Source organism: Leptonotus elevatus, chromosome 15, assembly GCF_054856555.1.
Source record: "Leptonotus elevatus isolate MCC_2025b chromosome 15, RoL_Lele_1.0, whole genome shotgun sequence".
NCBI classification, from domain to species: Eukaryota; Metazoa; Chordata; class Actinopteri; order Syngnathiformes; family Syngnathidae; genus Leptonotus; species Leptonotus elevatus.
This window is the reverse complement of record NC_141253.1, coordinates 3541975-3566775: the sequence shown is the minus strand read 5'-3', so window position 1 is coordinate 3566775 and position 24801 is coordinate 3541975. Positions and strand designations below refer to the sequence as shown.

The window sequence follows — 24801 nt, the reverse complement described above, 5'->3', positions numbered from 1 at the left end:
TATATATATATTTTTTTAATGTCAATTCATTAGATTTAGCAGCACTGGATGGAGTTGGCTAGAACTAGGCTAGCTGTTGTTTATGCTAACATAGCATACAGATACAAGAGCGGTGTCCAAAATAAAAAGCTCCCATATTATCTGGCCTGCCAACAAAAAGCTCATTCAGGGTGAATCCATCACCATTATTGAAATAACGTTAAAAAAAAGTAGCAAATCTCATTTTACCCTTGCGATAAAGTTGTGAAAAATTATATTGGAGAATATTTGAAGAAGCCAATCCTTAAGTGTTTATCGCGAGTTTTGGTTGCACATTTTCTGGCTGAATGTTCGGAAGCAAGGCACCCTTTGAGGGAGACATGAATTCAGAGAGCATCTAAAATGGCTGACACGGGGAACTGCATTCAGTACAGCTGATAGTGAATGATTTGAGGTACTGTAATGCCCTCACATGTGGGCAAGGAGAGCTACATATTTAGTATGGATGTCTGCTTACGATAAAACAAAATGTTTATGCTTGAGTATGACACATTTCCATTAAATTGCCCTTGATTTCTTGTAAATTCCCATGGAAAGTTTCCAATTTGGAATATTCCCTCTGCTGGCGTGCTGTGAGATTTTCTTCTAATATGTGCCTTGGCTCAATAAAGGTTGGGTTACAGTAAGTCAGGGTTCCGTCCGATGACATTGTATTCCCTTCCAAGACAGTAGGCTACTTTGTGACTCTTGTATAATAAATACACAGTACACCGATGATCCGGGTGCGGGGCTTGCTTTTCTCTGTCGTATCTCCTCGGCGGCTGAATTATTTACACACACAAAAAAAGTGCAGCCGAGCCAGAAGTCCGCCCGGCGACCGCGTCTCTCGCCCGTCCGTCCTCTTTCAGCTCCGTGTCCAGCACTTTGGATCAAACAGCAACTCGGAGGAAGACGCGACAATGATACCAGGAATTATTATTATAATAAAATAACATCACCAAATCGATCCTCCTCCGAGTTCCACTTCACAGAAGTGAACCGTTTTTTTTTTGTGTGTGTCAGCGTGACGGCTGAGCAGTGGTTTGCCTCTGCGGCCAACCGTGAAAGGTCGCCTTCCCATTCCGGGCATCGCGGCGTTATTGGCGGCGTTGGTCGCCGACGTTGGCGCTCCTTCGCTGGCTCGCGTGGGCCTCAGTGGCCCTGACACGTCTTGCAGCACATCTGGCGGAAGTAGGCCCGACTGCAGAACTTGAACTTGAGCACCAGCGGGCAGTAGGCCACTTTGTTGACGTCTTTGCATTCTGCGCACGCGAGACGACAACGGGTCAGAACATGGCAGTTGGAGGTGGGAACAATTTGTTTTGTTACAAATGGTGTTTAGTAAATGTCAATGACGTACAATGAGAGATAACGTCACAATGTTGATATTTGTTACATTTTTTAGACTTTTCCACCTTTTTGTCAAATGTTTTAAATTTTATGGAGATATTATGGGCTCGCTTCTTCCTTTGTTTGGACATTTTATGACAATTTGTTTTGTATCAATTTGCTGAATTTTTTTTGCAATTTTGTGGGCATTTTATGGTAATTTTTTGAAAACATTTTGGTGCCGTTTTTTATTAAATTCTGACATATTTGGTAATTTAATGGAAATTTTGGTAATTTTCTACTTTTCTTCTTCCTTTTTGGACATTTTTAGGTATTTGTTTAAAACCTTTTCATCTACCTTTCGTCTCATTTTCTTACAACTTAAAATTTTAACTGACATTTTTGGAATATTTAATTATTATTTTTCTATTTAATCATTAATTCCTTAAAATAATATTTATCTAAAAATAAAAATAAATATGTAAAAAATATATATATATATTTTATTTTTTTAAGAGATCAAGAGGGAGCCAATAGAGAGGGCCTTAACTCATTCACTGCCATTGACAGCTATAGACGTAAAAAAAATCATTTAAACTATTTTTATTAGTTAAAAAAAAAATCTCAATTTTTGTTAACAAGAATTTGAAAACCTAGATTTTTTTTGTACATTTAGAACAGATATAACATTTTTGATTAATTGTGAGTTAACTAGTGAAATCATGCGATTAATTACCATTACAAATTTTAATCGCCTGATGCCCTTAATTTTTAATAACTTTTTCTTAAAAAATATATTTTTTAAATTTTTAATAATGTTTTTTTTTTTAAGAAAAAAAATATTTAAAATTAGGGCCGTCGGGCGATTACAATTTTTAAAAGTAATTAATCGCATGACTTCACTAGTTAACTCACGATTAATCACAAATTTTATATCTGTTCTAATACAAAACAAATTCTAGGTTTTCATACTTTTGTTAACAAAAGTGGGGAAAAATATTAAACTAGAAATCGTTCAAATACATTTTTGACGTCTATAGCCGTCAATGGCAGTGAGATAACAAAAGGCTACATCTGGTCCTGTTGCATCGTAGCGTACAAATTCACCCTTGAGCCGACTGAAAAAGTCGAGGTCTAAAAATAGCCTGAAGGACGGCCTGCCGCTGTGACTCACACGTAATTGTAATACTTATGAGGCGAAACCTCCCTCAGGGAACACAGCGGCTCTACTTGGACGACGAGGCGAAGACCGAGAAGGATTCTGGCCCGCTCGGCTCTCCGGGCTCGCTGCCACGACTCGCACGCACACACTAAGCGCACCGTGGCTGTAAATGCCTTATCATGATCGGAGTGTCTTCCCTTATTAGGCTCGGGCCCCCGCCTGGGACGGGCCCAATGAGACCAGACGTTGCCTCACTGCCGTCCGTGAAGCGACAATTAGCCCGCGGCTAATCCCATTAGCCGGCCTGTAAACGCTGTTCACGTTTTCCATGCGAGCTCCACCGAACATGTCATACCACTAAATAAATAAATTAATTAATTAATTTTTAAAAAATTAAAGGGGTCACACTTGATTAAAAAAAATAACAATAAAATAAAAAATCATTATAAAGTCATTGATTAATGCTCAATTTATTATTTAAACTATCATTTGAATATAATAAATGTTAAATGTAAGTATATGGATTTTTTTTTTTTTACGAGCTAAATGAATTTAGAAATGGGGGTGGTATGGCGCAATATTTTCCAGATTTTTTTTTTATAATGAATTTAATTATAGATTTTAGTTGTACATGTAAATTTGTTTTTAGACTATTTTTACATTGTTTTTTAATTAAAATAAGCGTCCCCCGCGACCCTTGTGGGGACAAGCGGTTAAGAAAATGGATGGATGGAAATGAATAATCAATATCAGGGAAAATGGCTCAATTAAAATAAAATACTTTAAAAGCTATTAATTTTCTTTTTACTGAAGTAATTGATGGTCCATTTAAAATCATATTATTTATAATAAAATTATATAGATATATAGATGTTATATTTACAATAAATCAATAAAATTATGCAATGGAAAATTTTCAAAAAGTGAGCTTTTTGCTCATTTCTAAATTCATTTTATCATAAGATAAAAAATAACAAAATGTAAATTTGTTTTAATATTTACAGTTGCTCAATTTTTTTTCATTAGTTCAACCAATTTCAGGGAGAAAATAAGCGTCTCCACTAATATTTACAAAATTCTTCTGGTCAAACCTGAAACACTCGACTCGGGCATCTTACCGTCACCGTTGGAGACGGGCGTGGCGTCGCACTTGCTCTCGCACTGCTGCATGGTGGCGGGCCGGAGGGCGTCGGCGCACTCGCTGGACGGCTGCCCCGTGTAGGACAAGCACTGCACCGTCCGCATCTGCTGACCCAGGCCGCACTGCGCCGAGCACTGCACAGATAAAGAGGATGTCGTTTTGCCACTTTAGGCTCATTTATTGTGGTGTAATTCATTTTTTTGTAAACAATTATCAATCACGACGCCTCCTAGCCTCTTTTTGAGGATGAGGCATGTAATTAGCGCCGCGCTGTGAGAAAATTCCAGCTGTTGCTCCACCAGGGTTTAACCTCTTGGCACCCTTTGATGGACCACCCGGGGTTATCAGCGGGGTCTGCCCGATGATTGAATTACCAAAGGTGCATTGATGTTGGCGAAGACTTGTCTGACTGGTGACCTCTGAACTTTAAAGAAAATGGATTTGCAATACCCAAATCACCATCAGCACAAGTAAACGTCGATTTAAAGGGCCAAACCAGACATCCATCAAGTCTTTAACATTTATGTCTGAAACATGTTTTGGAAAGAAAAATCAAGATGTCCAGTAGGTGGCAGAACAGTGCATTACTGGAACAAATTCATCTTTTTGGGATTGAGCCGAAAACGGCAGACTTCCGGTGTCATTTTGGGTTTCGCTTCTTGAAACGTTTTTGTTAGTCGTAAACATTTGATAGAAAAATAAATCCATTCGCCTACATCATGACATGTTCCACCCCGGTAGTGTAGGTGGCAGTAATGAGCATTACAAAGACAAACTGGTTTTTGGAAATTACTAAAATGAGCCTTAAATGGCCACTTCAAATCAAAATGGCATCCTTCGTGTGCTTATTCTTTTTTTGTGGGTCGCATAACACGTTTCAAATTGTGTTTTTCACGTTTTTACGCCAATCCTGTAATGCACATTATTCAACAAAGTTCCTATTTTGGGAATGGAAGTGGACAGAAGGAACACAACATGTGTATCCACTTTGATGACATTTTTCTCAAGTACAATTTGTGCCTCGGCTAAATAAAAGTCAGGAAGCACCGATTAAGTCCCTCGATAGAATCTGTTTTGATGTAACCCTCCTAAATAACCAACTAGTCTTTAGTCTGCATTACAGAGGTAATCAAACAACAACTTCGCGTTTTTTTGTGTGTTTTTTTTCTTGGGGGGGTTGAGTCATGGTGGGAAATGCTATCTTCTTAAGCATTTTCCTGGAAGCATCAGAGAGGCTTCTGACTTTAAACAGCCTTGGGGGGATATTACAGACTCACAGACACACACACACACACACACACACACACACACACACACACACACACACACACACACACACACACACACACACACTCATGGGCTAAAACGTACCTGCCCCCATTCGCCGGGGATCCAGCGCGGAGGAGGACAGCGGCCGAGGCTGCAGCGGATTCGAACCGGCGGCTTGTTGTGGCTCGGACAGTGGGCGGGCGGGAAGGTTTTGGTCAGGTTGCTGCTCTTGCACAAGGCTATGCGATGCTTGAAGCCGGGCCCGCATTTGGGTGTACACTAGAAACACAAAAATGTGGCGTTCTTTGTCATTGTTTTTCCTGCATTTTTGTTATTTAAACTTATTTAAACTTTAACATGTTTTTCCTACATAATTTTTCAGCATATTTGCTTGTTTTTTTTCCTGTACTATTTTTTTCATGTAACTTTTTTCACATTCTTTTTATGTTGTTTTCCTGTATTATTCTTCACTCTTTTTTTCCTCAGCATGATTACTTATTCATATATATTTATTTATATTTTTTTTAAATCCCCTGTTATTTATGTTATTTTTATGTTATTTTTCTACAATTTCATGTTGCTCTTTCCACTTTATTTTGCATCTTAAATTTTTTCTTCTTCTGTATTTATATATATATATATATATATATATATATATATATATGTGTATATATATGAATACAGAAAAAAAAAAAGAAAATATTTTTATATATATATATATATATATATATATATATATATATATATATATAAATACAGAAAAATAAATAATAAAAATGTTGTTTTTTTTCTCCCTGCATATATTTTTCAACCATTTTTTTTTTCAACCATTTTTTTTTTGTTACATACACACCGGTTATTTTCTGTTTTCACAGTCTAAAATTGCAATAGGACAAAAATGCATGCATTTTTTGTGTCAGATTTAAAAGCTAATAAAATAATAACTCACTCTTTCATTTCATCATTGCGAATGGCAATTACAAATGTAAACCTGATTTTTCAGGATGTCAGCTATGCTATGCTAGCTGATTTACCTCCGACCAGTCCAAAGTGACCCACTTGGGCGGGCAGGACTGGTTGTTGCAGGCCTCTTGCTCGATGGGTCTGTGGGTGAGACAGTGGGTGTCTTCCAGGGTCTCCTCTTCAGCCGGCCCGATCTTCCTGATGCACAGCACCGTCCTGGTCCGGACGCCACCGTCGCACGTCTTGCCGCATTCGGACCAGTCGCCGATGAACCACCTGGGAGAACGCAGCAATGCCAAAAACTCAATGCGAGGCCCGTTTTGTCTACAAGGGCCTTTGACATTACAGAACAAATAAAGTAGAACAAAATAATGCAGAAAGAAACATAGAAAAAGGTGGAAATGACCCAGAAAAAAAGAATTCAATTTTCTTCCTTTTGTTTGACCATTTCTACTAGTTGCATTTTTTTTTACTGGAAAAAAACACTACACTGCAAACTGCATAACTTGCCCGTGCGAATGTATGACATCATCATCCACGTGCAATTACCACCTTCAAACATCTGCACTAGTAAAAAGGCGCGTGTGCGCCGAGGAGCAGATCCAGATGAGCGACACGAACACTCGTAAGTAAAAAAAAAAAAAAAAGTCTGTCGGCGTCACGCTTCACACCACTTGGCCGCCGTGTCGCCTCGCACCTGCGCACACGCCGATGCCAAAAGCATCAAACGCAGGTGGTCGCTCTCCGGGCTTCTTATTATTGGCGCGGGTGAGCGCGGAAAGTTGTAAATCTGCTTGCTTTATTATTTTCCTCCAAACACTTTTTTTTTTAAGTGCAAAAGCCAACTGATTTCACTTTTATGGAAGGTTCAGAGTTGATTTGAGGTCAGTTTAATGTTCTGTTTGTACTGTGTTTATAATTAGCGCTAAATCTATGCTAAGACGCTAGCCTGTTTGTAACGTTTTGCATTGTATGTTAGCATTAAGCTAGTTAGTTTTGGACAAATTGTTTTGATGTTGAACTATAAAATGTTAAGCTCTCCTTTGTTCTTTTGCTGTTTGTTTTTCAAAAGGTTTAGAATTATTGTAGCATCTATGCTAACTTGTGTCAGCCCATCTATGGTGTTTTGCGTCACGTTAGCATAAAACGAGTGGACTTTGCTTTGACGAAATGATATGACTAATACCCTTATTGTATTATAATAAATTAGATTGTGTTTTGGTGAGTTTTTAGGGTCCGTTTTGACGTACTCTGGAGGGCACGGCTCGCTGTTGCAGTCCCGCTGGTTGTCCGGGGGCTTGCCGTCCGCGTCGCAGTAGCTGTTCTGGACCACCGAGTTGTCGTCCAGCCGCTTGCACACCACCTCCTGCTTCTGGGAGCCTGCCGACGGCGGGGGACAGATCACAAGATAAAACGTTATACAAACGTTATAGAACCCTAACCCCCCAAAAATACAAATCCTAATTTAAAACCGTAACACAAGTTTAAAACCCTAACGCTAGTTTAGAACCTAGATTTTAAAACCTGTTAGAATAAATGTATATAAGTTATCCCATATTTACTCTTATAGTAAATAATGAGTCTGAATACTTTTGCCTCTTCGAGAATCTCAGCTTACGCTTGGGTGAGCTTTTGTTGTCTTTGGAAAGACAGACAGGTGGGCCTAATGTCGCGGCCGCTGAGCGCAGGTCCAAGGGGGTCCCGAGACATGTGGTTTACGTGATCATGTTCGATGACATATTTTCCGCCATAAACTAAGAGCTCTATTCAAATATTTCAACGGAGCAGACAAACGTAAGCGATTGGGATGCCCGCATACCTCCGGCGCACGTCGCCGAGCACTCGGACCAGGGCAGGTGGTACCAGGAGAAGCCCACCTCGTTGTCGCCACTTCCTGTGCGCTGGATGGGCACGTTGAACTTGTAACGGATGCCCTGGTTCTGTTCCTGGAGGAGGATCTGAGACGGGCAAGGGGAGAAAATGCTACTTTGGATTTCCGCAAAGCGATATCGTCCATCAACTTGATTGTGGCTTGAGTGTTACCATGACAACCAGGTTCTCTGTGGTTGCCCCGAGGGCCTCCAAAGACTCGGGTTCGTCGGTGGGCCTCTTGTAGTGGAAGGCGGTACCGGCGATGTCGAACTTCCTTGGCCAGTCGATGGTCCACGCGCCGTTGATGTAGTAGTCGTCCCCTTCGGATTTCAACGCTGGGAAGAAAGAGTGAAGATGAAAAAGCTCTCACACGCTCTGTTTTAAGGGTCGAGCAAATTGCAATCATGTTGCTGAGTGTAACCTGCTTTTTTTGTTTGTCTTAAACCCAAGACAGCCAATCATTGGTGCTCTCTGACCTCTGTAGTATTTGATAGGGCTGGGTTTAAAAATATATATTTTTTAAATCGAATAATTGATATTGAATCGATTTTCTTTTTCAAACTCGATATCGATTCATAAAACCATGAATCGATTATTTTTAATTTCTCTTTTTCCCATTAATTCTTAAGAAAATAGAATTTAAAGGCTATTTTCACGTGAATTGAAAAGTTTTATTTTTTTTTACATTTATGAAAGACTTGACTTATTCCACTTTTAGACAATTCAGAATCATTTTAATTTCTATTTACAATAATTGAATTAGAATTATGAAAATATTTTGATCTCATCTTTGCTGATTTTGTGTAACACTTAAGTGATTATAACAAGTGTTAAAATTTACTTTGGAATTTAATATTTTGGAAGTTTTTTAATGTCTTGGCCAAAAATGTATAACTAAGTTCTATTTTTAAATGATTTAAGTGTCCCAAAGACGAATTTATATGTTTTTTAATGTGTTTATTTTATTTTATGCTAGAGCATACAGAAGCCTCTCAACTGCAAAGAAACGTTGAAGAAATGGTAGTTACTACACAAACGGCCAGCAGGAGGCAGCAGGTAATAAGAAATTGGCCAGGGCCATGTTGCAACAAGCTCTTTTTGACAGTGTTTTCACCAGGAATGTGAATATTGATGAAAGCTCTATTCTAATGCTAATTGCTGCAAAACGGCAACAGCTACAATCATACTTTTTTTTTCTCCTGATGAAAGAAGAACTTCAATCTTTCTTTAGGTATGTTCCATGTTTTTAAGCAAAAGAACACAATTTTCTGTGGGCCTTGCAAAATCAGTCCAAATTCAGTAAAACAGCCGGGAGCGAAGGGGGTTGCTTCAGTGAAAAATGGCTGCGAGTGCGAAATCGAATCAAACTGAACTCTTGTGAATCAAAATCAAACGCCTGCCCTAGTATTTGAGCGTGGGAAAGTCCTTTAAATGTCCATTTATTTGCCGCAAGATGATCACGACGACCAAACCGAGCCATTTTGGAGAGACCCGAGAACAAGAAGCAGATGTGCACGGTAGCCGAGGAGGCTACAGGTGGAGACAATCAGCGGGCGTGACCTCATCGGCCTCGTTCGTCTTCATCCCGCCTGACAAGTCTCTGTACTCACGCACACGCGGGAAAAAACTTCAGGTGAAAGCCGCCGCGCTAATCTGCTGAACGGCGCCCCGGTTTTGGCGGTCGTCAAAACAAAACGCCGCTCTCCTCCAAACGCACGTGAAGCCATCCCGGCGTCACGTGTTTACGACTGGGACGGAGCCGCACATCTGGCACTGATTGTGAGCGCTGTTGTGTGTACAATTGTTTCAAATATTTTCAAGCTCGTCACAGATTTGTCATGACGTGTTCCAAAAGCGCAAAAGAGGCCAGGATGCGTTGCGAGTACTGCATAAGATCATCTCTGGTAACGTTCCGTCTGTCAAAATGTGCTATTAAGCTACATTTTCAGGGGAAGCTCCAGGGAAATTGCAGGTCTTGGCACTGGGAACATCTCATCAGAAGTTTCATTTCCAGGAACTATGGCTAAATTACCCCAGAACAGCTCCTGTAGTAAAACACACAAATGTGCTAGTTCAGGGTTAAATCCTGCTGCTGAAATGTCCGTAGCGGAAATTCTAGGAAAAATTCAGGTCTTGGTACTGGTAACATTAAATTGGAATGTTGTAGTTCCAGGAACTACATGAATGTGGTCTCTTTTGAGGACCACTATGAGTTTGAACCGCATGAGCTATCATCTAAATTTGGTTTGGGGGTAGGCAATTAAGCCATAAGGCGCTTTTCCATGGCAGGTTCCAGACGGGACTGACGGTGCTCGACCTCAAGCTCGCTTTGGCCTTCTGTTACGGAGGACCAAAACTGCCAAAATTACAAATAAATAAATGAATAAGAAACAGACATAAAAAATACAATTCAAAAATACAAATAAAATACTATATAAATATATATATATATATCGAACTAGATACAAAAATTAATTTATTTTATTGTTTTAATTTCCATTTATGTATTTTTTTTGTATTTAAGTTTTGATTTATATTCTTTATATCAGTTTTTATTTTCACTTTTATCTTTTTGTAATTTTGGCAGTTTTGGTTCTCTATATTCTGTTAAAATATATAAAATATGTATAAAAAAAATTTAAAAAATTATATATATATATAACATAATATAATTTTTCCCCATTTCTATAAAAAAAATTGTAATTTTTTAATTATATTTTTTTATATCCCTTTTTATTTTCACTTTTATTCATTTATTTATTTGAAATGCCAGTTTTTGTCCTTCATTTTCCGTTGCCCCCACCGTCCCAAATAAAAAAAATAATAAAACAAATACAACTTTTACTCTCCATATTGTACAATCAAAGGATCCCAGATGGCCCTCAACGGCCATGATAACTTACCGATGTAGTTCTTGGATATGGTGACCTCTCGGATCTCGATGTGAACGGAACCTTTGGGAATATGGACCACCTCCATGTAGCCTGCAAGTGAAGCACAGTGCGACAACGTTTTTTATTTATTTTTTACGAGCGGATGTATAGAGTCCAAATGATAGGCCAAATGGTCCAAAAAAGGACAAAAAACCGTGAGGACGCGACACAAGTATTTTTAGACGCACACACTGGGGCCCACCATAATAGGACAAAGATGTTTCCCACTACGGATCGCGCCACGACTGTCAGCTATGACGGACGCAATGCGGCGCGGTGTAATCTCATTGCATCACACACTACACGCACATAAAGTTACGGAAATTGGGCTTTCAGGTATCAATTGTTCATGAAAAATGAAGTTATCACATTAATTCTGAAATTCTGCTGAAACGGCTCAATGAGTCACGCATCCCTTTAAGAGCGTGCCTTTTGCACGTATGCACATATTTTGTTCATATTTAACCGGGCTGTGCTACAGCCAATCTATGTTGATGTCTCGTTAATGTACGCCGTTTTTTTTAGTATAGGAAAAGACGAAAATGAGCCTAAAATGGCAGCTTTGAAACAAAATGGTAGACCTACTGCTCAATTCCAGACCTAGTTTCTTCGGAAATTGTCTATGCATTACAGAAAATGTCTACCAAATTTCCAGGGCTGAATTAAAAAAAATATTTAAAAAAATATATATATATATGTTTATTGGTTTTAAATGTGTTTCACCTCCTCGGGGCAGAGAGTCGTTAAAGAGTCCCTCGGTGGCCTCGCAGGTGCTGCCGTCGCCTCCGCACACTCGACATCGATCCTCCTTGGCGTCCGACGCCAGCACGTTGTCGCAGCCCACGTGCTGGAACGCGAGAACACGTGTAATGAACGGCCATGGCGACCACTCGCCGCGGCTGGACGCGACGTCTACCGCCTTGCGCAATCGAAGTAAACGCAACGCGGGCCTTCGTACGATGAAGTGATGAAGTCAGCTGGCTCACCTTACACTCGCCGTTGATGCAAATGTCCAAGGAGTCGGCCTGGCATCGCGTGCCATCGATGACGGCCGGAGAGCGCTCGGTGTAGAAGTTGTATCCCTCCGCCAGGCAGTTGAGGGCGCACGGCTTGACGCCGCCTGCGAGACGCGGCAACTTGATTTGTATAAGGTGCGGTTTTCATGCGCGCGTGTTGCAAATAACAAAGAAGCTTCTCTCAGGATGAAAAACTTCTCTTAGTTTTTTTCTCAAAACTAGAACCTTCTCTTGGGACAAGAACATCCACACTGGACTAACACTTTCTCTCATTGCTAGAACCTTCTGGTGGAACTGAACCCTTCGCTTGGGACAAATATCTTCTTTCAAGGCTAAAAGCTTCTCTTGGGATGAGAAGCCTTACTCTAAAACTAAAGTCTTTTATAGGGACTAAACCCTTCCCCCAGAACCTTCTCTTGGGACTAGAATCTTCTTCCGGGGCTAGAACCATCTTTTGAATGAGGACATACTTTTGGGACAAGAACTTTCTCTTGGGACTAAAATCTTCTATTGGGACAAGAATCTTCTCCCGGGACTTGAACCTTCTCTCAGGACTAAATCCTTCTAGTTGGGACTAGAATTTTCTCCCAAGACTAGAAGCTTGGGACGACGGCATACTCCGAGGACAAGAACCTTCGCTTAGACTAAAACCTTGTATCAGGACGAGAATCTTCTCTTGAAAGTTGGGACAACAGCTTTCTCTTTCTTCCTTCCTTCCTTCCTTCCTTCCTTCCTTCCTTCCTTCCTTCCTTCCTTCTTTCTTTCTTTCTTTCTTTCTATCTTTCTTTCTTTCTATCTTTCTTTCTTTCTATCTTTCTTTCTTTCTTTCTATCTTTCTTCCTTCCTTCCTTCCTTCCTTCCTTCCTTCCTTCCTTCCTTCCTTCCTTCCTTCCTTCCTTCTTTCCTTCCTTCCTTCCTTCCTTCCTTCCTTCCTTCCTTCCTTCTTTCTTTCTTTCTTTCTTTCTATCTTTCTTTCTTTCTATCTTTCTTTCTTTCTATCTTTCTTTCTTTCTTTCTATCTTTCTTCCTTCCTTCCTTCCTTCCTTTCTTTCTATCTTCCTTTCTTCCTTCCTTCCTTCCTTCCTTCCTTCTTTCTTTCTTTCTTTCTATCTTTCATTCTTTCTTTCTTCTCCCCCCTCTCCCTCTCTCTCCCCCTCACCCCCTCTCTCTACCTCCCCTCTCTCTCTCTCCCCCCTCCCTCCCTCTCCCTCCCCCTCTCTCCCCCTCTCTACCTGCCCCCCCCCCTCTCTCTAAGGACTAAACCCTTATATTTGGGACTAGAATCTTCTCTCGAAACTAGACCCTTCTCTTGGGACAAGAACTATTTCTTAGGACTAAAATCTTCTATTGGGACCAGAATCTTCTATCAGGACTCGAGCCTCCCTCTTGGGACGCCAAAAGCCATCACGAATAAATCATCTCTCAGGATAGCTTTTAAAATTCAGGTTCGATTGGCTAATGACATTTAGATTTTCCATGATTCTTGTGAACTCACCGCCGGTGTAAGGCTTCCAGTTGTAGTACTTCCCCCGGAAAGGCATGCTGTCAAAGTCGCCGCACTGCTTCTCCCGGAAATCGCGAGATCCCGAGGGACAGGCCTGTCAGGCATACAAAGACAAACGCCAATTATTGTTTTGGACACGTTCCATTCTGTATCATTCCTTTTGTATTCATTTTTAAAAGTGAATCCTCATTTTCGAATACAAATATTGTCATTTATGTGCAGAAAAATAAACATATAGCACGAATGATGTCCTGATTTGTTCTTTGACACAAACTGACCACGCATGACCCGACTTAACCTGACGTATAATCCGACGCCACTTTACCTGACGCAACCTCACCCCGAGAACACACCTAACTGGATTTGCCGCAACTCATGCCGACCCAACATGACTTGACGTTTATAGAGTGGCCCCTTTCACGCCGACTGAACTCGCTAACAAACATTAGTCCATGCTGTCTGCTGCTGTGTTTTTATTTTACATTTGTAAATATTCATGACTCCGCTGCTACTTGTACATATCAAATTCATCAACTGTGCCTTGCTGTTTTTTTCCACTGCATATTTTAGTCTTGTATAAAATAGTTTTTAATATTTGACTTATCCTACTTCAACATTTTCATTGTATCTGCACCATATATTGTCAATAAAGATTTTTTTATCGATCTACAATGATTTTTAAAAAAACAACTACACACCCATACTCAATTGCCAGCTTTTTGTGATATTAAAAAAAATGAGACGAAGATTAAATCATTTGAAAACTTTCACAAGAGAGTTAAAATAAACAACTAAAATAATGTCGTTGCACAAGTGTGCACACCCTCTTGTTACTGGAATTAGCCAATCACATTCAAACTCGTGTTGGGTGGGGTGTCAGCACACATTTGCCGCCATTGAAAAATAAAAGTTCAGATGTTCTAGTAGGCTTTCCATGATATATATTTTTTGCTTTTTAGCATGAACCTGAAGATTTTGTGCTTGTTATAGATTTCTCTCTCTCTCTCTCTCTCTCTCTCTCTCTCTCAGATTCTATTTTAAAAGGTTATAGATCACATTCCTGATGGAAAAAGTGTTGAAATGATTTATCTTGGTGTCATTCCTTTATATCACAAAAACCTGTCATTCGAAGAGGGTGGGTTACAGGGGTGTGTAGACTTTTTATATCCAATTTATCTATATAAATTGCCACCCCAGAAATTTAGCTGTGGCCACCATAAAAGCTTTAGTAACCTGACTTTATTAGCTGCCATTGAGGGGGTAAAAAACAGGAATTTTTGGCAGCGTTTTGTTAAAAAAAAAATAATAATTTAATCCACTACTGGGTTGAGATCAGATAACTGACTTGTTTGACTTCTACAAAATGTCTGAAGTTATGCCTCTAGTAAATAAACACATGCAATTGAGTAGATGCAACAACAACAAATCATTTTAAAAAAGCAACATTAATATCAGTCTTCTGACTGAAACGTGTCTGTTTTTGCCATCTGGCGCTTGTGGTCAGCGCGATAAAACGGCGGTTTGCGCTGCTGTTTGTTTTCCGCGTCACGCTTGCCCTCCCTCAGCTGTTATTTTTAAAAGCGGCCGCCGACCGTCCAATTTGCATTATTTGTTAGCATTAAGCTAGTGGATTTCGATTTACACTTGGCCAATATGGATGATTCTAATTCTTGAAGAAAAAACAAAACAAAACTAAAGAGCCATGCATATGGAAATAGCTGAGCAGTGGGGTTGGGGGGAGTTGGGTTGTCGACACGTGGCCACATTAAATATTTATCCAAAGCATTGCTCCAAGCCCTCGGCCTGTTGCTTTTTTTACGCCGTAAAGTGCGAAGCTGTCGTCCACGTGCGCTCCAAGGAAGTGTCATGAGCAATGTGTTCGTCGGGAAAAGATCCCGCGTGGGAATACTGAATCACCGCCGTTTTTTTTGTTTTGTTTTTTTAAATCACCGTCTCGCCGGACTTCCACCGAGACAGGAAATCAGGAAGCTGAGCACTGACCTTGGAAAGACCTTGCCCAGAAAGCGTAGCAAAGCCTCCCCGCAGGCTTCAGGTTGCACAAGAAGAAAAGAGAAGAAGGAGAGAAACTCACGGCAGTGTTACAGGACCTGTAGCGCTTCCTCTCCCCGAGGCAGTACTTCCCTCCTCCGGAAGGCCTGAGTGGGACACGGGACACTTGAATGAGAAGGTGACATCATTTGTCGCCGCGGCAACAGCCTCATCAAAGGCATGACTTTTAACAGAGCTGCAACTGTGCCAGTTTTGGGCGGATCCTCGCACGCCACCAAAATCGCATTCCACCGACGACAAAAGTCAGAAAAGAAGAACATACAGTTGCGCTCGATAGTTTGCATACGTTTGGGGTGTGTCAACTTATGAGCGCAACTGTAAATGTGCAAAAGCTAAACGCCTCTTAATGAGCCACAAATGCTATGAACCGTCACCAAAACTACAACCTCTGAAAATATCTAAACAATTGCCCGAGTATTTTGGATTTTATTGGCAATAACGCCTTTTTCTCACCATACAGTGCGCTCATAAGTTTACACACCCCTAGGGTGATACTTTACTGTACTTATTTTTTTTCTTTATTGAACTACAAAAACATGGTGTGATTGATTAATCGACAAGTAATCAATTATCAAAATAATAGACAACTATTTTAATAACGGAGTAATCGTTTGGAGCCATTTTTTTTTTTTATTAAAAGTGTCATTTAATTTAAACGATTCTAAAAATATTCAATAGTGACAGCGCAATTCCAGCTCCCTGACAAGGCAGACAGGACATAATCATGGGCTGCTAGCTTAGCCGCATGCCGACTTGGTATGGTGCTAATTAAAGATGCGTTAGCTAGGTCTCATTTATACGACGGCGTATATAGGGCCACGTATAAATATATATTTTTTAGAGGGCGGAGCAATATTATATATTATATTATAATATAACTTTATAAAGTAGCAAATTTGCCACTTTATGAAGTGCCGGATTTGCGAGAAAAAAACCTCTGAAACTTACATGTAGCGTACTACTCCAATGTTTGTGCCAATACTTTTCGGTCGGGTTTCCAAATAAGGAGATAGTAATTGCTTTAGCAGAGATTAACCATATGATGTTAAGCATTCGGTCTTTGAAGCGTTGGGTACGGCCAGTGACAATGACGCAAGCATCAAGTTCATTTGTTAAAATATATATTTACAGAATTATTATTTACACATTCATACATTTTTGGTATTTCTTTTTTTGCACAAGTTGATGTGTCAAATCTGCTGTTGTCCGTTCCATTTACCTAAAGTATGCTAGCTTCTGATCAGTTAGTGTTCGTCAGCTGAGAGGGAATCAGAAAGTGTTGTCGCTCTAGCTGCCGCGTAATTCGGGATAACGTTTGAATTAAGAATGAATCCCTCTCCATTTCTGCCGTTTCATTTTATAAACAGTGTCCCATTAACCACCAACGAATCCTCACATGATTAGACTATAGCTACGCTACGTGTATCGAAGTTTCTGAGAGTTTTTCTCGCAAATTTGCCACTTTATAAAGTCGCAAATTTCCGAGTTTTTTTTCTCGCTAATTTGCGACTTTACGCAAATAAAGTCGCAAATTTCCGACTTTATGAAGTGGCAAGTTTTTTTCTCGGGATATTGCCCCCGCCTTCAAAAAAAAAAAAATTATACGTGGCCCGAATACGCCGTCGTACATTTAGGCTTGGTACCCCACGTGTGTTTTTTTTGGCCGTTACATCTGTGACGTCGCAAAGCTGTCAGCCGCTTATTACTTCCTGCCGCATCTGCAAACGACGCATATGCATATGATCGTCTCCAGTCTTGTTCAGCGGGTCCGGCTACACACACACACACGTGTAGGCGGGCCCCCCCCCCGGATGTGTGTGTGTTTCGCTCGCTGTGGCTTACTTTGCCTACTTACGCTGGGCTGTCACAGTGCCTCATGGACGAGGAGACGCCGCCGCTGCACGTCCTGCTGCACTCCCCCCACATGGACCAGGGACCCCAGCCTCCGTCCTCGCTCTGCGGCCAGGTCCCGAACGACACGCACTCGCCCTGGTAGCACCACTGCGAGACGTGGGGAGAGGACAATGAGCGAGCAGCAACTTATTACGAGCTGGGACAACACAAGTGTCAGTTTTACTGTTTTCCAAGCGTCCCGTCCAGGCTGTAAATTAGCTTCGGCGTGAAATGTAGACTATACAGCCCTTGACTGATGACTTTTTTTCCCCCAAGCAACACGTGCGCCATCTTTCTTTCAAGCCCTTTTAAACACACGCTAACTCCCAATCGCGCCATTACTCAGCCCATAATTTCATTTACGCGTTAGTCCACTTTTGCAGTCGTCCTTGTAGGGCTTTTATCGTTTGTATGCGTTTTTTTATGTGCTTTTTTTTTTCTTCTTTGTCACAAGGGAAATTATTTCTGCCTTTGCGTATCTTTCCGGAATTCGCTGAGCAAGCTGAAAGTTTTGTGGGTCAGGATAAAAGCAGTGCAAATCCCAAAGACAGAGGTGCCTTGTGATACGAGCGGGACGACTTGCGTGTTTTTCGGGATAGGAGCCGTCGTACGGATGATTTGCGAGTAAAAGTTGGCGATACGAGAGCTGTACGGTGGCGGTGAACTCAACTCACTTTACAACAAGAAGCACTTCGGCAGACGGTGAACAATTCATCAAAAAAAGAGGCTTCAAGCTGTTTAATGCCTCTCCCAGTTGAAGTTTACTGTCAAGCTAAACATAAAACTGGGAGAATTACTTGCAGTGTATTTAAACCCACGTGCCTTACCACAGTCCGTTTAGCTTAATGCTAACAGACAATGCAAAACGCCACAGACAGGATAATGGAATAGCATTGTTGACACAGTGTTATAACACTTTAACAACGGTTATTTGAACATGAACGACGGAGTAACACGTTAGCAGACGATATAACAATATTCACAGGCATATATTCTTTATCTTCAGTGAAGAACAACTAATATTACTGTGGCTTACGGAGAAATTGTGATGCCAACTTCATGTATACTTGTATGGCAGTATTGTACTGCCCCCTGGTGACCAAGGTATGCACAGCAAAAGGAGCAGCCCAATGGCCACTGAATTGAAGCAAAAATGTGATTAAAATGTTTTTATTTTATTTTATTTGTTTTATTCCTTAGATTGTATTTAATTGTGTCATTACTGTATTTTTTAATTAAGAATAATATTATTAAGTGGTATTTACACATTAGACACAGTAGTACACGTTTCAAACACTGTTTTTTAAGGACATGATTTCTCAGTTTTATTTTTATGTGAAATAAATGTTTACAAATGTAAGCCATAGTCATCATGAGGTGTTGTGTGCAGAATACTGAGGTGGGAAATTATCTGATATCAAATCATATCGGTCAAGTTCTTTTATTTTGATTTATTTTTCATAAATTAACAGTCTGGAGACGATGTTCGTTAACAGGTAAAATAATACAAGCTTGCTGACAGGGTGGACATTTTTCGCTAATATTAGCATTTAATCAGCACACGATGGACCTTCACTTTTCAAATATGTTTTGGTTGGCAAGCTGACTGTATGGTTTAACAAGTATATTTTGTTTTTCGATCAATTGATATTCCACTATGACAGAGTGGACAAGTTTGACAACTTCCAACTTAAAATTCTGCCACTAGCTTGTCCTATTTTGCCCCCGTTGAGGACACACAAAATGCTGTTAGTGATGTCCCTGAAAACAACAGAGGTTTTCTTGTAGGAGCAGTCTCTCCGTAATGACAGTGTGGACATTTAATATGACTATTAAAAATAGAACATACATGATTGAAATGACTCGTTTTATCAAATAACACATTTCTGAAAACGCTCTCTTACATAATGTAACCTATATTACTTATCCCGGTCATCATGATGTCTTTTGTTGACACCTGACCTGAAACTTTCTTTGCAAGCTTAAAATGGGATGCGCCCCACTTCCCAGTCTTCTGGGTGTGGCGTGTGCCCAGCCTCTTTTTTTTTTTTATCTCATGAGAAATACTTCTTCAATTTTCTTGTGTCTTCTGGGACGTTAGTTGCAAGGGGCGACCTGGCGCCGCGGGAGGGTGCTAAGCTGTTCGCTAAGCCTGTTGGGAGATCCGAGTGGATCAGAGGCAAGGCCTTTTGTTTCACCAACTGTGTCAGTGGGTTAAGAGCCCCGAGCGTGAGTGGGAGCTTCAAGGTGAGCAAAAGAACTCAGTGTCTGTACTTAAGTAGAAGTACTTTTTGGAGGGAAAAAATATCTATATCAGACCGGTGAAAGTAGAAGTACAGATTCAACTCCTTCTAAGCAAGTATAATCTATTTAGAAACAAACTTCTGAATTCACTATGCGGGGTCTTTAAACACAATAACAAAGTTATTTGTACTCGGTTGCTTGCCGCTACTAAAAGTGAGCGAGAGCTACGTTGGACCGCTGTCCTCTTTCTTTGCCTGGCTTTGTCCCGCACGTCCTCGGAAAACGGGATTATGTTGCAGCCGAGAGGTTTGCGTTACACAACAACCTCCAGCAAGGTGAGAGCACACAAGAAGCTCAGTTCAGTGGGTCACTTTTTGTCTTTCTAGCCCTCCAATCCACCCCCTTAGCACACCCCCCCCCTCCCCCTCCCCGTTGCCCCCTGCCCTTTCCCGTTGGCCGGGCCTCTCTTCATTACACGGCGGGTGAGAAACGGCTGACAGTCGTGTTCCTTTGAAGCTATCCCGGCCGGGGGCAGACAGGCAATGGCGGGGCAGCGCTGCTAAAAAAAAGTGCTCCAAAAGCGCTTCCAAAAGCCCCCCCGGCTCAACCTGGGGCCCCCTGTGTTGTCCAGGACCCTGTCCGCGGGCCCCGACCCTCAAAGGCTCCACTGAGCTAATGCTAATGGCCGCTGACAGCTCGTGACACTCTCCCATTCTTCCCTTTTAGACCGCCAACCATCCGTCCACAATAACCGCCGTAATCCGCGTTAAAACTGTCTCTCCCTAACCTGGCTGCCATGGACAGCACGCCAGTGACGTAAAGTTTGCCTCACTAGTGTGCAGAGGCGGCAAAATTACCCACACTGTGCTTAAGTACTATTTAGAAGTTGTGATAGATTGTTTTTAAAAGGTTAGTCTTTCCTGTCAATAGAAACCATCCATATTGACAACGTAGCGCAATAAAAAGTTTGTTTTTAAACCAGATGCTAGATAGGGTTAGCGCAAGCCTTAATGCTAAAAAAAGAAATAGCTGATGCTGTGTAAAATAAAGACTGATGTAAGTAGAAGTACTGATTAGAGTTATTTACCAACGTAAAAGTAAAAGAACATACCAAAAATCAAATCAACCCAGCAGATAGGGGCTCCCCGCAAGCTAGCTAGCGCTTGCTTTGGACGATTAGTTCTTACGCTTGGCGAAATGACGACTTCCCAATACAAAATATTTCAAGTAAGCGGGCAGATTAGCTAACTCTTAAGTAGGCTATGCTTGTTGTTTGGCACCATTTTCGACTTGTGACGTAAGCTCAGAATTGTCAATTGGCGTATCGGCTGGCCATGTGGTTAGCTTGTGTTTTCAGATATCCATCTCTGAGATTGTTAGCGCTGCCAAAATACACTGCAGCCGCACAACAGTTCAGTGGTGAAAAAATGGCATTGAAAAAAAAAAAAAAAAAAAAAGAAAGATTGAAGAAGTGCGTCTAGTGCAGTGATTCACGACTTCTGCGTTCGAGAGATCATCAGGCGTGCCGCAGAAGCCGTTTGGCGGGGGCGACTTACCCCTTTCTCGATGCTCCCCGTCTGGCACAGCGTTCCCTCGGCGGCGGGAATACTGTTTGTGACACAGCGGTTGCTTTTGCTAAGGCACCAGAGCTCTCTACACACTTCCTAGGAAAGAAGGCAAAAGCAAGTTGGTCAGAACACATTAACAAATATTCTGACATACTGTACGAAGACGTCCATGTTAGTTAATTTTTTTTTAGAATCAGAATGTTTGAATTACACTCCTTCAGTGTTGTACCCTATTTTGCCGGGCAACGCTAAAGTCTACTGAAAGAGATGCAGCGTAATTAACAGCAAGAAGAAGAAGAAGAGGACGCCCGCTAGAATAATACGATATGCTTTGTAGTTTTAATATTTGTTGTTCCCGCAGAGTAGAGAGAATCAATGCCTGTGCTCCGTTTGTTTTAAAGTAGCAGTTGTTTGACTTTTGGAATTACAAGTAACATCTCCGCAAATTTTCATTAGCCAGTCCATGATGTTTTCGCGTAAGCTAGCAGACTTAAGTTAAAACCAATTTCGATTTCAACTTTAAGGGACATTTTAACCATTTTGGCTCTTATTTGTGGAACTGGTCACAAGCTGCTGAAGTACGAGAAACCGAGGTGTTACGGAATACATAACATATAGGAAAAAAAAAAAAGTCCCAAGTAACAATTGATGTTACGAACAGCCTTCCGGAGGCTAACTCATTCGTAGCATGGGGAGTTACTGTAATTCTTCAGCCTGTATGGTGGAAACGCATGTCTAAACCGGGATGAATGTGGGATTGCGGTGCAAAAAAGGTCCTGGTGTGCTTCGATATCCCGAGTCAGTCAGCTCAACGGCGTGACTAACGCTTGCTCACCTAGCCACCACGCCAGATTGCCATGTCAAGGAAGCGCCATTCCCAGCGGAGCCACGGGGCCTCCCAAGTCTACAAGATGACCCGCTGGCCTCCCGAATATCTTTAGTCTTACTGAGCGTCTGGACAAACACGACGGTGTTTATTCTAGACGCCGTCGCCGTCTTGAATATGAGGTTGATACCCAAAAAATGATCTTCAGCTGCTGCCAGTTGTGCCCCCCCAGTCTTGCTTCAAACCTTTCAAGCCACGCACCCACTTCAACATCCCTACACAGTTGGGAGTTGGGAATATTTCTGTACATGTGATTTTTTTTTTGGAGTGGCTTGAAAATGTTTGGGAAAAGTATGCTCCAGAACAAACGAACGTGTATGGCCTTTTTGATTCTTGACGAGACTCCTCGGTCTAGAACAGCGGAGAAGTGAATTTGTGGTATAACCGCCAGGGGGGTGTGCACCATAGTTTGGGAATCTCTGTTCTCGACTCATAGTGTCTTTGAATAAAAACAGCTGATTTTGTCTGGACATCTTCCCAAACCTTAGTCCCGGCAGAATTGACGCATTCCAATTGTCTGCGCATGATTTCGCCGACAGTTTGGCAATTCTGGCTCAAGACCATCTGGTTGTAAGCGAAGGCAGTGCAATGTATATAAAAGCATCAAGTGAAACACATCAGACAGGGTTAACATTTGCCACGAAAACCCCACCAGGTCACCCTCCGCTATCATCTTCAAAGGGTTCTTCTACTGGACAGTCATGCTTGGCAGAAAAGTTGACCAATGAAGAAGAGTTATGATCCGATGCGCGGATTCTGACCCGCCGGGTCAGTAAATATGCCAGCGACCACCCCCCACCCCCCTCCCGCCTCCTTCCAGATTAAACAAAGCGGCAAACGACCCCTCTCTGGTTGCAGCCACTTCCCGTTGCCAGCTGCTTTCAATAAGCCACCGCGCCACTTGCCTTCACTATCGCAGCCCCGACTGAAAGGTCAACGGCTCGGGCCTTCGTCAACACGGATATGAGCCTGATGGATTTACACCAGGGGGAGAACAAGCTGGTGATTTAAAAAAAAAAAAAAAAAAAAAAAAGGCCAAGGGTGGGAGGTTCTACGAAAAGGCCACAAAGCAAAGCTGCGGCTGAATCACAAATAACTTCATCTTGACTTTGAGATAAAAATCTGAATTTGATTGAAGGTCACATAGACACGCTGGGCAGTGTCAATAATCGTCATCAGTTTCACGGAAAACCCTTTTGAGTATTTATTTACCATTCTATTACTAGTACATGGATCTTATGATGGATATCAAGCATATGGAATACTGTAACGGCTCATGCTGATATCCATATTGCAGAATGCTAGCACTTATATTCAGAACAGGTTTAGATCGTCGACTGCGTTTCCTTTCTAATTAGTTGACATTGCTGTTTATTACCACATATTTTTTTTCATCTTGTTCTCTCTAGCTTTCCTTGCCTGCATCGCCGCCACCGCCATTGTCATCGTCACAGCCCAACGGGAGCGTTGACGTTAACGTCTGTCATCTCTGTGGAGGTGCTGACGGAAACCTACCAACCGGCTCCACTCGAGAGACAATAATTAAAGAGTTGCACCCCTCCCACCAACATCGCCACCAACAGAAGAAAAAAAAAAGCCTACCCCCCCTTCTCTCAAACAGGAAATATAAACCTGAGCCGATTAGCTCATTTCCCAGAGGGACAGGCCGCCTGCGCGAGTCAAAAATATGCGCGATGGGGGGGGAGAAATGTCAGAGGCGATAACGACCGAACGCTTTTCAAAAACTCTCCATGACTTTTCAAGGACCTGCAAAAAAAAAATGTTAAGTCCATGACCGCATGTTCCAGATGTGATGACGTCAAGGCTTGCCGGTATTCCGTCTACAGACTGGAATATTCAGGCAGACTGATTGGCTCACGTCCAGTGGTAGGAAGGTTAGCAAGGACAAATGTTACTGCGCCTAGTGCATATTTATATATATATATATATATATAATATAAAAAGGGAGCAAAACGTACCAAAGCAAGAAGTTCAGTTGACTTTACCTGTTTATGTCTTATTATAAATTATACTGTATGTTGAAAAACACTTTCAACTGTAGAGCAAAAAAAAAGCACCGAGTCATCAGAAAGATAAAGAATCAAGTCAATGAAAACATACTTAAGTAAAGCAACAAACTGTACTTGGTTACTTCCCACCTCTGAAGAGTGAGGCTCGCGAGACGGTTGGCCGGCTGCCGGTTTCTTACCCCATACTTGCACTGGCGCGAGGACGCCCCGTACTGGAAGCGGCACTGCTCGTCAGCGTCGTACACCTGCCCCGGAGCCACTGTTGGGTACAGGAAGTCTCGTTTCAGAGGTTCATTGTCCAGACACGTCCCTCGACCTGAGCTGTCAAAAACACAAAGCTACAATAGGATTGTTTCTTGCACAAATGGAGCTGGACCGTGTCAGTAGACCGTAGACCACTCTTCCCGCTATGTACCTGATTTACTTAAGGTTTAAGGTTTTGCACGCAACAAAACGGATGCAAACTTAATTCTGATGTCACAGATGCAGAAGCTGATCTGGCAAAACCAGACAATTGACCTGAGCAAGCAAAATTCTGGGACGAGTAGATACAAATAATGAATTTAGCACATGCAATGTAAGTTATCAAACCGGCAATGACTTGCAGTCTTTAAATATCAAGTCTAAAAGGTAGGTGCGAACAACACAGCGGTGCGTAATTATAAAACAGTGAGAGGCGACAGAGAGAAAGGATCGTTTCTGCTCATGTAGATTTTAATGAAATGCCAGAAACTAAAATGATCAAAACAGAAAATCGATTCAGCAATGCAATTTTGGATCTTTGAATGATATGAGGCTGAACTGAAGCCAATCACAAGAAGGTGTCATGCCGTATCTCAACATAGTATAAAACTCAGTTTAACTCTGCATTTTCTTGCATCTGGATAATTTCCGAGCTCTTTC

The 24801-nt window shown here is 41.5% G+C and overlaps 1 protein-coding gene across 2 annotated transcripts in view; it reads right to left on the bottom strand.

The window, feature by feature from the left end:
* adamts6 (ADAM metallopeptidase with thrombospondin type 1 motif, 6) overlaps positions 1 to 24801 on the bottom strand; it is a 47040-nt gene continuing 22239 nt past the window's right edge. For both annotated transcript variants that reach the window (XM_086096641.1, XM_086096642.1), the window contains 15 exons: positions 24078 to 24219; positions 20971 to 21078; positions 17133 to 17278; positions 15300 to 15363; positions 13199 to 13301; positions 11674 to 11807; positions 11411 to 11534; positions 10658 to 10738; positions 7926 to 8089; positions 7702 to 7840; positions 7133 to 7262; positions 5954 to 6158; positions 5022 to 5198; positions 3628 to 3784; positions 1 to 1280 (listed from right to left, as the gene is read on the bottom strand). In XM_086096641.1, coding sequence (XP_085952767.1) covers positions 1171 to 1280; positions 3628 to 3784; positions 5022 to 5198; positions 5954 to 6158; positions 7133 to 7262; positions 7702 to 7840; positions 7926 to 8089; positions 10658 to 10738; positions 11411 to 11534; positions 11674 to 11807; positions 13199 to 13301; positions 15300 to 15363; positions 17133 to 17278; positions 20971 to 21078; positions 24078 to 24219 — 1984 coding nt within the window. In that variant the 3' untranslated portion in view covers positions 1 to 1170. The remainder of the gene's footprint in view (positions 1281 to 3627; positions 3785 to 5021; positions 5199 to 5953; positions 6159 to 7132; positions 7263 to 7701; positions 7841 to 7925; positions 8090 to 10657; positions 10739 to 11410; positions 11535 to 11673; positions 11808 to 13198; positions 13302 to 15299; positions 15364 to 17132; positions 17279 to 20970; positions 21079 to 24077; positions 24220 to 24801) is intronic.